Source organism: Urocitellus parryii, chromosome 4 (assembly GCF_045843805.1).
Source record: "Urocitellus parryii isolate mUroPar1 chromosome 4, mUroPar1.hap1, whole genome shotgun sequence".
Lineage (NCBI taxonomy): Eukaryota > Metazoa > Chordata > Mammalia > Rodentia > Sciuridae > Urocitellus > Urocitellus parryii.
In genome coordinates, this window is record NC_135534.1 from 167,969,843 (window position 1) to 167,984,934 (window position 15,092).

General features: G+C 31.1%; 2 protein-coding genes across 2 annotated transcripts in view; one reads left to right on the plus strand and one right to left on the minus strand.

The window, feature by feature from the left end:
- The window catches only part of Ift74 (intraflagellar transport 74), a 68,449-nt gene that overhangs the window by 16,538 nt on the left and 36,819 nt on the right, over positions 1-15,092 (plus strand). The window contains exon 9 of the mRNA XM_026387856.2: positions 14,599-14,737. Coding sequence (XP_026243641.1) covers positions 14,599-14,737 — 139 coding nt within the window. The remainder of the gene's footprint in view (positions 1-14,598; positions 14,738-15,092) is intronic.
- On the minus strand, positions 3,897-7,538 carry Lrrc19 (leucine rich repeat containing 19). The gene is made up of 4 exons (XM_026387857.2): positions 7,458-7,538; positions 6,046-6,559; positions 4,866-5,054; positions 3,897-4,225 (listed from the first exon to the last, which is right to left on the minus strand). Exons 1-4 carry the CDS (start codon positions 7,536-7,538, stop codon positions 3,897-3,899), a joined length of 1,113 nt encoding a protein of 370 aa, XP_026243642.2.

Here is a 15,092-nt window from a genome sequence, read left to right on the forward strand (position 1 = left end):
GTTTGAGAGCAAGAATAATTACTAACAAAAATCATGAAATTCAGTAATAACAAATACACTGTCATGTTACTTCTGCATAAACAGTAAATATTTCATGACAGAATACTGAAATACAGTAATAAAACATTTGAAAGGTAACTATAATTTTTTTATTGATTAAAACAAAAATTTCTTTTTCTCCTATCACTTGATGCTATTGTGAAGTGCTTTGTTGTGAAGTACTTTTTTTTTTTTTTTTTTGTACTAGAGATTGAACCCAGGGATGCTTAACCAGTGAGCCACATCCCCAGTCCTGATAGCTATTTATTTATCTATTTGATAGCTGTTTATTTATTTATTTCGTATCAGGGATTGAACCCAGGAACATTTAACTACCAAGCCACATCCCAGCCCTTTTTATTTTTATTGGAAACAGGGTCTTGTTAAGTTGCTTAGGGTCTTGCTAAGTTGTTGAGCCTGGCTTTGAACTTGTGATCCTCCTTTTTCAGCCTCATTTGCCTCTGGGATTATAGGCTTGTACCACTTTACCTGGCTTGTAAAGTCCTTTCTAAGAAATTGAAAATATTGGCAGTTTCTTTTCTTACACAAAGACCTATTTTTTGGAAACCAAATTCTTACTTGAAATCTTCCTCCCTCCCTCTTTTTTTTTTTTTTTTTTTTTTTTTTTTTTGCTTCTCTCCCTCTTTCTATCTGTTACCCTGGTTTGAAACCATTTATCAAATATGTATCCTAAGTTTACCAAAAAAAAAAAAAAAAACCTTAAAAAAATATAAAAATCTTAAAGAATTTAGAACATTTGAGTCCCCATTTATCCCATTATCTGAAAAGTTATATAATACCTCAGTCAGATAAATCAATATTATAACTAAATGTTTTGCAGATTTTTATCCGGAAATATATTTAAGTTTAAAAATACCACAGTTTTTATGTGTTTGGTTCATTTGATTAAAGAAAAAAAATTTTAAATATCATAATTTGTCCTGAGATGTCACCAGTTTCAAAATTATATTTACAGTTTGCATTTAAGGTTAAAGTAAAATAGATTCTTTTCTCTTTTAAGCAGAAATTTAAATTAAAGGAAAATCTATTTATATGAAGTTTACTTTCATATGCACTGAGGATATATTTATTTCTTGTGTTAACAAGATGTAAAACATCTCAATAACCTAAGAATCTACCTTGACTCTGCACATTCAGAGAGACCAGGAAATGGCAGATTTCCTATTTGTACCATCATTTAGTGTGGCATGAAAATCTGGTTCATTATGGGAAACCTATCCATAATAAGCCGGTTATTCTTGTACATGCTTAAACTAATGATTCTCTTCCAATTCTAGTGTCTACATTTCCTAGTTTGGGATTAGTCGAAATCATTTGTTCTTTAAAACATATGTAACTATAATTTTACACCCATTTATTTTTCTTTATTTAGTTAGATATTTATTGAATATGTAAAATATAATGATAAAAGGTTCTTGGATTTTAGAGATTAGATACAACCTTTGTTCATTTGTAATTATATTTTATTTTATTATGTTTCTCAAATATTAATAATTGCACCTTATAGTTAGCAAAGATAAGATAGAATGATAGCTTATTTAGGAAAAAGATGTGTTGTATCCCTGTAATTATCTCATTCTTAAAATTGAAGTTTAAGGCAATGGATAATATATATTAGACAAAATGTTCATATTTTTATTGAAAATATGCTTCTATAAACACAAGTAAATATGTATTATAAACTTGGATCAGTTCTTCTATTTCAGAGGATATATCATCATAAACAGATTTTATTTCCCCAGAGTAGATATTTTCCTCAAAGTAGAATTTGATATGTATATAGCTTTTAAAATGACTATTTTACAGATCATGACAAGATGTACATTTGTAGTCTCTTTTTTCTAAGGAATTATCAAGTACATACACATTTAAAAAACTTTATTATAGAGAAATTTGAACATACACAAAAATAGTATACCTTTATGTACCCATCTCCTAGCTCTTTCAGCATATAAATAACCCTGTTCATCCACAGCTTTCGCTTTGCATTTATTATGATGAGGAAAATCCACATTTCATCCATAAGTATATTTCAATGTTTCAGAGATCTTTATAGTTTAAGATAACAGATAAATACACTAATTTCTATGTGTGGAATATTAAAATTACAGATTTTACTACAGTTTTTAACATCAGTTAGCATCAATGAGTTGTTAAAATTATATTTGCAGCCGGTTGATTATAAGGGAATTGACAATAATGACTTTAGATGAACTATTCCTTTACAGTCTTAGGGCTAGTGTTTTGCAGAGTATGTTCTTTGGACTATTATTGTGCTATGAGCTCTTAGTAGTTGTACCAAGTAAATAAATTTGAAAAATTCTTAATATGTTTCTCTTGAATAATGAGAAAGCAGTTTAGCTTAGTAAAGTCTCAGATAAGTTCTATATTATATATCAAGGGATCTTGTTTCACTTCCTTTAAACACAGTGTTTTCTATAGTAATTTGACCATGCACCCTTGAAATTTTCTCTTTTCTTTTTATATTTATTTATTTATTTTTGTGTGTGTGTGTGAGAGAGAGAGAGAGAGAAAGACAGACAGACATATACACACAGGGGATTGAACCCAGGACATCATCCATGCTAAGCAAGTGCTCTACTACTGAGCTGTATGTATCCCAATTATTTTTAATTTTTTATTTATTTGGTACAGAGATTGAACCCAGGGGTGCTTAACCACTAAGCCTCATCCCCACCTCGTTTTATTTTTTATTTTGAGACGGATATTTTGCTAAGTTGCTTAGGACCTCACTAAATTGCTGAGGCTTTCAGTGAACTTGTGATCCTCCTGCCTCTGTCTTCTGAACTCCTGGAATAACAGGTGTGCACCACCCCCGACCCAGCCATTTTTTAAAATTTTATTTTGACAAAGGGTCTTGCTGAGTTGCCCAGGCTACCTTGAATACAGTCTTCTTGTCTCAGCCTCCCAAGTAGCCAGGATTACAGGTGTGCCACTGTGCTTGGCCCATGTACCTTTTTCTTATCCTATAAATACTTCTGAATGTCTCTCTGGAGGTTAGTGTTCTAGAAAACAATTTGAGAAACATTGCTCCATGTTATCAGCTACCCATGGACCAACTAAAGATTCCTTAGTCCCAGCACAGATTCATTCGAATAATCTCCCAGAGAGAGGCAGAAATGTGTGTTTTTATAAATAGAATTCATAAATAATTGTGATGCCCACTTGAGAAGCCACCATGGTACTGAATTGTGCCAATCATGAAATTTGGTGATAGCCGTTTTTTCTGATTGAAATCGGTAGTAATCATTAAGGATTATACCTGAACACTGTGCCTTGTGCTTAAGTTTCTACTAAATTTTGAGTAAATATGTTTTGCTAATTCAGGAAGCATTAATATAAAATATTTTTCAATACCATGAAATCAGTCTGTGAACATAGAACTAATCTTAGTGTGTAGTCGAAGTTCTCTGTTCTTTAACTCATGACATAAATCTAAAATATTTTATTTTTTTAATGACTGGGACTTTAGTATAATTTAATATGTCCTATATCACAAATATGTGTTATTATAAGAATATATTCATTTATTTAATGAATAATACACTAGCTGCCTTTTTATTTGTTCTAAGTACTGCTGAGATTAATAATGTTAGCATTGTAGATTAACTAATTGTGTAACTGTTAGCTCTAAGAGTGTCAGCTACTTCATTTGGATCCCCTTGCTCAATAAGAAAAACATTTTTATGATATTTGTGTATATGATATTAAGATGAAGATCTACTAGCTCCAATTTGGTATGTTTTACATATCAAAGTCTCCACATCTAAGCTGTGAGTGGTCTGATATTTTATCAGCAGTCAAACATTTTAAAATTAATTTTCTTCACATAGTTCATGGGTATCTATGTACTTATCTTCAATAAAACCATCATCTTCTGCCACAAATGAATGTAACTGCTCAAATATTACTGTAGTGTCTTCAGAGTTTATATCTCCTATCTGTGGAAGAGAATTTGAATTTCCAGGAAAACCATCTTCGTAGGTTTCTGCCTCATGCTCTTCTAGGCGACGATGATTGTAACTAAGCAGAAAATTATACCATATTGGGCATTTGATTGCAGTTAAGATGAGGAGTGAAGTCATCAGTGCAGTGACAACAACACCAACAAGAAAAACCCAACTTTTTCCAAGAGGTTCATGTTCTTAAATGGAAGAGAAAGAGATTTGGTTAAGTTGATGAAAATAAATATGTAATATTCCTATTACTCTCCAATGCTGGTACACAAAAGTTACTAGTTACTAAATAAAAGATATTTTATAGTATGGTGAAATAATACCTTTTCCTAAAATAATTACAGTTTGGGCATCCTTAATCTGAAAATCCAAAATGCTCAAAATTCCTTAAATGGAAAATTTCACATCTGACTTAATGTGACACATTAGTCAAAGCACAGGTGCATTAAAAATATTGTTTAAAATTATCTTTAGGATGTATGTATAAGGTGTTTTTGAAACAAATGTATTTCATATTTACACTTGGCTTCTATCTCATTATGTATATGCACATATTTCAAAATTTTTTTAAAAATTCAAAATTCAGAACACTTTGGTCCTGAGTATTTTGGATAAAGGATACTCATCCCTTACCCACTTTTCTTTGCAGGTATTGCTACTCATTCACATAAGACAAGTATTGATTTACATACATTAAAAAATTATAATTTGTCTCAAATAAGTGAAATAATCAACTGTGGTATTTGGGTGATAACTAATAGAGCCTACATTGAATTCTAGTAGCTCTAACACCTCCAGCAATATTAATATTAAAAACCAATACATTACCTGAATTTCTTGTGAAATTGTTTAAAGAACTATTAAAAGTTGAATTGCTAATGGACTGAAAATGAACATAAAGATCTTCAGTTATAGATGAAGCAAACTTTGAGTAGCATTCAGCCATATAGGGTACTGTTTTGATATTGTAGCACGTCAGGCTGTGTGGATAGCTACACATGGTGATGTTCTCATTTTCTGGTAAATAAGAGTGAATAAATTAAGGCTTATTATAGAGAATAAGAATGGTTAGCAACATTTATGATTATTTTATCTATATTTTTGACATGTCTCTCATTATTAAGGATGTTATAACGAGGTCTTGATGTGTTTGCATAGTAACACAATGAGGGGTGATACACATTCCCATTACTTTATAAATACAGTTTAAATGCATTAACTATTTATATATTTTAGTCTGTGTTTATAAAGATTTTATGATTATGATAATGGCTATAATCTGGATCTCAAGCAGTGTTTGGTTTGCAGTTAACAAAGTAAGACACCTTTTTTTTTTTTTTACCTACTCTGCAACAAGATATCTAATAATAAACAGAAAGTACTTAAAGAAAAACAAATTGGTCTTATGTGTTGTCTCTGCAAGCCCAATACATTTAAATTTCTTTATAGTCAGGGGGTGGGGAATGGAGAGTAACTCTTTAGAGATGGTTTTTTTGGGATTTTTTCCTTCTTGCACAGCACTGGCAATCAAACCCAGGACCTCATTCTTGCAAGTCAGGTACTCCACCACTAAGCTACATCCCAAATCCCCAGAAGTTACTTTTTAAATATTTTTTCCTTCTTTCCTTTAACAGAAATTTTATTTCTTGACTTTTTGGCAGTGCTGGGATCTATTCTGGAGCCTTGCAAAATGCTACAACTTTAGCCCAATAGATAGTTTTTCTTTCTTTTTTTCTTGTCAGTATTGATTATTGAACCCAAGAGTACTCCACTGCAGAGCCACATTTCCATCCTTTCCTAAATTTTAATTTTTAGGCAGTGACTAAGTTGCCCAACTGGCCTCAAACTTTCGATCCTCCTATCTAAACTTCTCTAGTTGCTGGAAAGCATTACCACACTCAGCTGGATTTTTTTGTTGGTTGTTTGTTTAAAGATGAAAAAGATTTTTCTAGGGCAAAATGCCAAAAGTTAATCACATTTTAATTTTAATTAAATGATGATACCTTACCTAGTATCACATTTGATGTTTTCAACCAGTTCTGCAAATTGAATAAACTACAAGTGCAGTTCCATGGATTTCCATATAAAATGATTAATTCCAGATGAAATAGTTGTGGTACATCAAAGTAGCTTATCAAATTTCCTTGCAGATTCAGAAGTTTCAAGTTGTTTAGCGGCATAAACATGTCAGGATTCAGTTGTAATATTTTGTTTTGGCAGAGATGTAATTGTTTTAGTTTATTTAGGCCTACAAATGCATTCTGTTGAATAACATAAATGGAGTTTTTACATATATTTAAGATTTCTAGATTGGAGAGGTTACTGAAACTACTATTATGTAAGATAGTGATATTGTTCTGAATCAAATAGAGCTCAGTAAGTAAAAAATACTTCTGTAGCACCCTTGTGTCTGTAACATTCAAAGTAATTTTGTTATAACTGAGATCAAGGATAGTAACATTATTATTGATACCCACTGGAATCAAAGAATAATCCTTTTCAGTGAAATTACATTTGACTTCCTAAAAAAGAAAAAAAATTAGATATTTTATTAATCAGGAAAAAATAATATAATTTCTCAAAATTTCATATTCATGCACTTTGATGTTGGAAGGAAATCATTTTGGAAAAAATCTCTCATCTTTAGGCATTATAATGTGGAAAAGTGAATGTTTTTAATGATGAAATGGGGAAGATTAGGGAAATTCTAATAGAATAAGTAGGGAAATGCTAGTAGTATGTTATACAGGTATCTTCCAACTGTAATTAATGTAATCATTACAGAGAGAAAGAATATTGATATATTGCTGTTTTATGTGTAGAAATATTACATAATTTGGTTAACTTAATATTTTAACATGCAAGGTAGGCATTTCTAGGGGAATTATTTAAAATGTATAATTTTTTAAAATCAGTGGAGATAACAACATATAGCTAGGGCTCTTAAATAATTAAAAAATAATACCCAATTCCAGCTTTGATGGGCCAATGTCTAAAAGTTTCATATTTTAAAAGGAAATATTTTGTCTTATATCAGAAATTCAGCATCTGTGAGTAAATTTAATGAGCCACACAACCTGAAGTGCTTTCCTTCTGTGGATATAGATACAAAGAATAATGTTGTTTTGCCTGTCTTTGCAGTTGAAATTTCCCCTATAATTTTAAACTGTGGTTTTTATGTCTTGGAACTAATCTCAGATTTTATAGTGAAAATTTACAGATTTCTTCTTTCACCAACTTTTAAAAAAGAACTCAATTTAAAAACAAAGTAAAGATTACCTTTGTCAAGTTAGGATGACTCAGATCACAGATTTGAATATATACAAATAACTAAAGAATAGTTTAGGGATCAGATTTTGTGGTGGTGGTGGTGTTTGCCTTTAGATATTTTAGACATTTCTCTTGATTATAAAAACTTACTATTTTAGAAGTCTGGCTTTTGTCCGATAATAATAGCATGGAGAAGGGCCAAAACAAGACTGTGATGCATGTGAATTTCATATTGCAGGCCTGAGAGAAGAGAGAGTATTTCGTCTCAGTAAAGACAAGAACTGTAAAGATTATTGAGAACATATGGATTTTCTTTTCTTTTAAATATCTTTTTTCTTAAAATACATAGAATAAGAAACAAGTTCATTGCTATTCCCCATCCCTGCACTCTGATCTTAACAAAAGCTCCTGTGGAGAATGATATTATTTTCTAAGTTGTCTCATGAGATCTTTTGAAAGAAACTTTAAAGTACATTTAAATTTTTATTAAATATATAAAAAAAGAAAGTCCAGAAGAATGTATATTTATGTGTATATGTGTGCTTGATTATATTCATGTATTGCTAATTCTTGATTTTTCAATTTTAGGTGTTATTTGTTGGTGTTAATCCATTGGCTTATAACTAACTGTGGGAGATGAAAATCTTTAGCTTTCTTTCAAATACTCTCTATCCTACTCTTAAATACATCATTGACTTCCAAATATAGTCACTTGTAATTTTAGATGGCTATTCAGCATTTATGTTATCACAAGTATATATAAGTTATCAGTGACTGAGCTATGTAAGAGGATTACTTTCCCATTGCTACATGGTTTTTTTACTCTAAATTAATCAGACTGTTTTTTTTTTCTTTTTTAAATGAATTTATGTTCACACTATCTCATGGCAATTCTCTAGTTAATTCATTTTAGATATTTAATGTCTTTCATTTGCTTGCAAATGAGCTACCATGCTTTAAGCTAGAGAAACTGATCAATGGGCCTTCTTTCTACATGGTTGTTGACTTCTGCCCTTATCACAGAAATTCTCTTTTGCCTGCCTTATTGGATTCCTGTTTTTCTAGAATGCCCCTTTTTTTTTTGGCTTATTACCTCATTTCAGTGGTGCTTCATAACTTCTGGAAAATGTACATAGGATGGAAAAATTTTTTTGGACCTTGAAAGATACTTTGGCTAGAAATTGAATCTAGATGGGAAATAATTTTTCCTGAAAATGTTGATTTTCTTGCCCCATTGTCTTTTGAGTTTCAGTTGTTACCTTATTTTACTTATTTATCCTTTTAATGTACCTTGCCTCTTCCTAACCCTAAAAGCTTCTAAAATCAGTATTCTGGAATTCATGATTCTGTGTCTTTGTGAGAGTCTAATTTCATCAGTTAAACTGGGTACTTGATTGTTACTTTGAATCTGGAAGCTGTATTTCTAATTTCTGGGAATTTTTCCATTAATAATGTTGACGATACTCTTCATCACTTTTTTTTTCCTCCAAGTCCTGCTTCTCTATGGAGAACTACCTTATTATGTATTGAACCTTCTGCAATGATTTTCTTTCTACTCTCCTATATTACATCTCTTATGTTTTGAAGTATCCTCAATTTTTATTCTCAAATTCTGTTAAAGATTGCTATTTCCTGTCTTCTTTTTAATTTTAAGAACTTTTGTTCTCTCAATATTTTCTGCAGCAGTATCTGTTGAGTTTCTTGCCTTTATTATTATTTTGTGTGTGTGTGCCTTTTGTTGTTTTTTCCCTTAAATAGAATATGTGTCCCCAAGCTATACTTTCCCAGTTTTTTGGAGGCTTTGTTCATATGTTAATATTTTGTTGTGAGGTTATGTAGAAGAGTGAGGAACTGAAAAGCTGATTTGGAATTAGCATTTTAGAGTGAACTTGCTTGACTGTTTTCTTAAGGAATCCATAAATGTCATTATTTTTAGACTTTTTTTAAAGATTCTTTTAAAACAAAGGTTTTTGGTTTTGTTTTTGTTTTGTTTTGCCAGTAGGATGATTGAATCCAGAGCCTTGCAGGCACTAAGCAAGTTGAACCTAGCCCCTCCTCTACTTTCAGAATACCTGGTGCTGCCATTTCTGAACCATTCAAAGTTCTTGCAGAATATAAATCAAGTGGCTTTTCAGTGTTTTTCCATTTGCTGACTTGGGAAAATTTTGCTTTCCCAGTCAATTTCTATTCATCTATTAACTTTGTGCTTTGTAAGTTTTATTGTTATTGTACCCTCTGTTATTTGTGTCATTGTGAGTTTATACTCCTTTTAACCTTTTTTTAATTTTTTCCAAGTTTTGGGCAGTAGTTGTGTTATTGGCTGCATTTCATATGTTATTTTTTACCAAAAATTGCCATTTGTTGCAGAATACTATTCTTATTAAATCATTAACTTTCCATTTAATCATTTTATTCATGATCTTTGTTTCTCATTCTGTTTTCTCAAAGTTGACACTGGAAATCCTTCTGCAAACAAATTTTCTGATTTGAAAGAGTATGAATACATCTGTCATTAGGGGTCTTTTAAAGTTTAGTCTTTTAAGCCTTCTTAGAGCATTTGTAACAGTTAAGATGCTTCGAGGAGAATATTTCAATAGACCTGGAATTAGAAAAACTAATCTTAATGAGAAGATTCTTTTCAAATTACTTAAGTTTGTTGTCTCATTAGCAATAGGAATTTATTATTTCAGTGCTAGTCTGTTGTAGTCACCTTACTCATTGCCTTCAGTTCATTGATCTATTTAATCTTATTCCCCATCTACTCTCTCTCTGCATAGTTAAATTTGTTAGACAAAGCTATTTGGCCTCCTAGATTTGATGCAACTCAAATATAGATAATAATAGAACCGTTTTTAAAGCCAGAAATGAGTTAAGCTATCATTATTCCTGTCCATTGCCCATAAAGGGAGATGCCTAAATTTAAATTTACAAAATATATTTTATGTGTGTTTAATGATCTCTAGGGATAGTTACAGTGATATGGTAAAGTTCTTACTGAAGTTTCTGGTGGAATGAAGAGATGAGTAAGGGAGAAGTGCTGTTTTTCAGATATATATAGTAGATAGGGGTGATTAAAGGAAGCAAATAGACTACAAAGAAAACTGAATTTAAGGACTTGATGTGGAATAGAAGCAGGTGAAGAAGAAAATGAAGGCAAGGTAGGACTGTGAGCGTACATGGAAATGTAAATAGGACAGTCTTAAATTTATTTGCTGTGTTTATTATCTTTTTAATAATAATTGTTTTCTCTAGTGTGCTAAAAAATAAAATTCCAAGACTTAGAAAAGGAAATGTTTCACTGGCACAATGGCATTTATCTGTAATCCCAGTGTCTTGGGAGGTAGAGGCAGGAGGATTGCAAGTTTGAGGCCAGCCTCAGCAATTTAGCAAGGCCTTAAGAAACTTAGCAAGACCCTGTCTCAAAATAAAAAATAAAAATGGCTGTGGGTGTAGCTCAGGGGCAAAGCACCCCTGGGTTCAATCCCTAGTACAAATAAAGAAAAAGTAAATGTTTTCCTTCCTCTTGATAAATTCTAGACTTAAAAACAGCATATGCTCAGCTCAAGGTTCTGTACAAGGAAACATTCAACAAATCTAAAGCATTATTAGATCTAAAGTTATGAAATACACTGAGCCACATATGTATGTGCCTTTTGAGAGCGGGAAAAATTTTAGAGACAGAGTGACTATTGATCATCACGACACTGAAAGGCAGTATTGCTGTCTGCCTTTAAGAAATCATTTCCACAGAGTGGCAAGTCAGAAGATTATGAAGAAATTGTTCATGAGTCAATGTACACTTTCAAAAAGTTGATTTAAAAAGAAAATTATTTTCTGTTTTTCTTCTTTTGGAATTTTTCTTCTCATTTTGAAATATTTTGAGTTTTATGTAATGATTATTTAGGAACTAATACAAATAGAAACCAAGTAGAATATCAGTTTTTAAAATTATTTCATAAAATTAAGAGCCCTTTTACATAGCTTACAATGTACAGCTTTAGACAGGAAATGATAAGTTTTTTAAAAAAAGAAGTCATATTCTTAATGAGGTTTAAAGTACAAGTTCAGGGATTTTGTTATTAATGTGTACTATATGCCATGAAATAAATGGATGTTACAATTATATAGGTTAAATGAAATCCATACATAATTTTTTCATTACCTGTTTTAATTATTTGTGTCAGAATTCAGTGTATTTGGAGTAAGATGGTAATGATTGATGGTTAACTTTATTCCTGTCCTTATAAGTTTTATAGAATATTTTTGTTTGTTCTTGGTTTTGTGTATATGAGTGCAAATTTAAAAACTTGAAATGGAAAACTTTAAGGAAACAAAACACAAGTAAGGATAATAATTGTTTCCCAGTTTCAGTAGTTTCTATTAGCGGTTCCTTTCCTCTTGCACATTTGCTTTTCAGTTAAATGCTCCATTAATATTATATTTCAAAATAAAAAGTTTATGAATTTGGATAGACTTAACCTTTTGTTCTTCAAAGAAAAATAGTTACTTTATATTTCATTATAATTTTATTTGTGAAAGATTTCTTGGTCATGTTTTAGGTTTATATTATTTTTGAGGTAGACCATGTGAAAATATAATCACATTTTCTGCTCTTTCATTACTTATTAAAGGCAATGATTGTTGTACAGATTTAACACAGTTAATTTTTTAAAATTCAGCAACAACCAAACCTATAAATATATATCATCTTACCTTTACTTGTTCCTTTTGTCTCTGAGACTGGTGTGCTGAAGAAATTTATTCGGTTTCTTTTACACCATTAGAGCTGGGCACAGAGGAGCTCACATAGAAAAAAGTATGTCATATGATTTCACTTTGTCTTAACCTTTGTACCCAGTGAATAAGTGATTAAAAAAAAAAAAAAGCTGAACTTCCTTAGCAAAAGATTGACCAGAAGAAAAATTTCTTAAAGTCGTCTTTGACTTTGTCGGTACAACAAGGAAGGGGCTTGCTTAACCTTTTTTGTTTTTTGGGTACCAGGGTTGAACTCATGGACACTCGACCATTGAGACACATCCCCAGCCCTATTTTTTAATATATATATTTTATTTAGAGATAGGGTTGAGACAGTATGATTGCACATTCAAAGTCAGCCTCACTGCACTAAGCAACAATTATGTTTCTTACTCTTCAAAATGTTATCAAAATATTGACAAATTGACAATTTAACTTTGTGACTTAAAGTGTATGATATTGAGAAGGGATATTTTTAAACGATATATTGTTTCTAAAGTAAATTGTTAGTCCTAAAGCTATTTTGTATTTAGAAAGATACAGATTGAAAAAGTATAACACTATGTTTGGATTCCATTTCCTTTCAACTTGTTATTTACTCATTTTTATGACACCTTCACAGGTTGTTTTACTGCCAAGTTAAAACAGGAGCAAAGTGCTCAAATTACCAAAAGACCTGTCAGTTGGCCATTATATGACCTTCAGAAAATCAGTTACCTTCCTTATGCTATAATTTCCTGTCTGTAAAATGGGAAACTCTACAACATTAGTTCCCATCTAACTACAGTAGAATAATCACGAAATTTAGAATGATTTAGTTCTAAAAGATTAATACTTTTGGGCTTTTGTATCCTTGCTCAATAAAACAGATTTAAACAGATGATACTTTCTGCTTAGAAGTTCTGTGAGCTCATATACCTATGTAAATTGTAATAACAGCAAACACATTTGTTATATTATTGTAATTAAAATTCAAAGGGAATGCATTAGTTATCTGTCTCATTATGTTCATCTTTCATTTGGTTATTTCGAAATGATGTTTGTTGGAAAATTTTGGAATTTAGATTATTTGTGCTAGTGGTGAGTAGAAGAATATGGGGATCTGTGCATCCACTGGGCTTAGCTGGTGATTGTGAAAACTGTAGTTGATATCTATGAACAAAATACAGTAAATCGTGATAGATTAATCAGAGTTTGAAGCCAAATTAGAACTTTTAAGATGTTGAGACTGAAAATACATTAAATCAGGCTTTTATATGAAAATCTTTAAGTATTTACATAGGTTCTATCTCAACTATTTTTTTCCAGAAACTTTATCTACTCTATTAATTGAGTTTACACGTAAGGCACACAATACTGGTGTTTCTTGTAATTATATGATAAGATGATTATTGTTTCTAATTTACTTCACTGTTACTTAACATTTATATTTCTAGGGAGATTAAACTATTACAATGCTAAAATAGTGATAATTTATTAGATACCTATTTTAATTAAATTGGTAGGTAAAGGGAATTTAAGCAAAGCATAATATTTAAAAAAATTTTTTTAGATGTTGACAGATCTTTATTTTATTCATTTATTTATATGCGGTGCTGAGAATTGAACCCAATGCTTCACACATGCTAGGCAAGTGCCTTACCACTGAGCCACAACCTAGCCCAAAGCATAATACTATAGATATTCATTTGCTTGTTTATCATGATGCTGGATCAAACCCAGCATGCTAGGCAGTTAGTCTACCACTGAGCTACATGCTCAACCATTTTCATTGTTGTTACTAATGCTTTTTAAGAGATGAGGAGTCTTGCTATATTGCCCAGGCTGGCCTTGAGCTTCTGGGCTCAATCAATCTTCCTGCCTCAGACCCTCAAGTAACTGGAACTATAGGCATATTATCACCATGCCCAACTAAGTAAAGCTTACTGTTAATCTAAAGGTATGGTTTCTTTTTTAAAAAATCAAATTGTATTAGAGGTCTCCCTACTTGCCAATTCAGTCAAAGCTGCATTGATTTACTTGGCAGATTTCTATACAAGTTTTCATTTATTCAAAGATTTCCTGTGGCTAAAGGATGTTTGAAAACCACGATTCTGGGCTGGGGTTGTGGCTCAGTGGTAGAGTGCTTGCCTAGCATGCATGAGGCACTGGATTCTATCCCCAGCACCACATAAAAAAAAACTAAATAAACAAAATAAAGGTATTATGTCCATCTACAACTAAAAATAAAAAGAAAACCATGATTCTAAAACTTAACTATCTTATATTTGTCTCTAGTGTATGACAACAAAAGTTATAAATGTATCTTCATATGTGTAAGGACTTAATAATCTGTTTTCTTAGTAAAGTAAAATAAAGAATATAGAAATAGGACTTGGAGATGGAAAAGAGAAAGATGTAAAAATAAGCCTGTGTTTATGAAGGCCACTGTTTCAGTATCTTTAGGTACTCTATTAAATTTTAAGACCTAACTGGAATTATTTGATTTTTTTTTCCTCAATATAGTAATGGAAATATTGTGCGTTTTTGATTTCAGGAAAGAAAAACAAATTAGAAGTGTAGAAGAAGAAGTTGAACAAGAAAAACAAGCAGCAGATGGTATTATTAGAAATATGTCTCCTGAAAAACAAGTCAAGTACATAGAGATGAAAACCACAAATGAGAAACTGTTGCAGGTAATATTAATTACTATAATGTGCTAGGCATATATCAGTCTTGCTACTAAAAGCATCTGAAAATCAAACAGCATTAGCATACCCTGAGCTTGACTAGATTTGGTGATCAGAGTATTCATTTTAACAAGATATTCTGCTAATTGACATTATATAATTATTATTTGTTCAGTTCTATGCATTCTTCATTTTTATATATCATAAAGATACATGAAAATGCTTGCATTTTTATGAATTTTTAATGGGAACTTTAAAAGACCTCATGAACTAAAGGAGCCATCATATGGATATTAGCTTTCTTTTTCTTCCTGTCTAATAAACAGCAACTCTTTCACCTGTTATGTCCTCAGTTTGAATG

Bases quoted from the DNA above. Each gene is read 5' to 3' on its own strand.
- Lrrc19 (XM_026387857.2), bottom strand. From the start codon at position 7,538: ATGAAATTCACATGCATCACAGTCTTGTTTTGGCCCTTCTCCATGCTA. The intron at 6,560-7,457 runs GTAAGTTTTTAT...TTTCTTTTTTAG, and splicing joins AAAGCCAGACTTCTAAAATA to GAAGTCAAATGTAATTTCAC. The intron at 4,226-4,865 runs GTAATGTATTGG...CTTCCATTTAAG, and splicing joins CAATTTCACAAGAAATTCAG to AACATGAACCTCTTGGAAAA.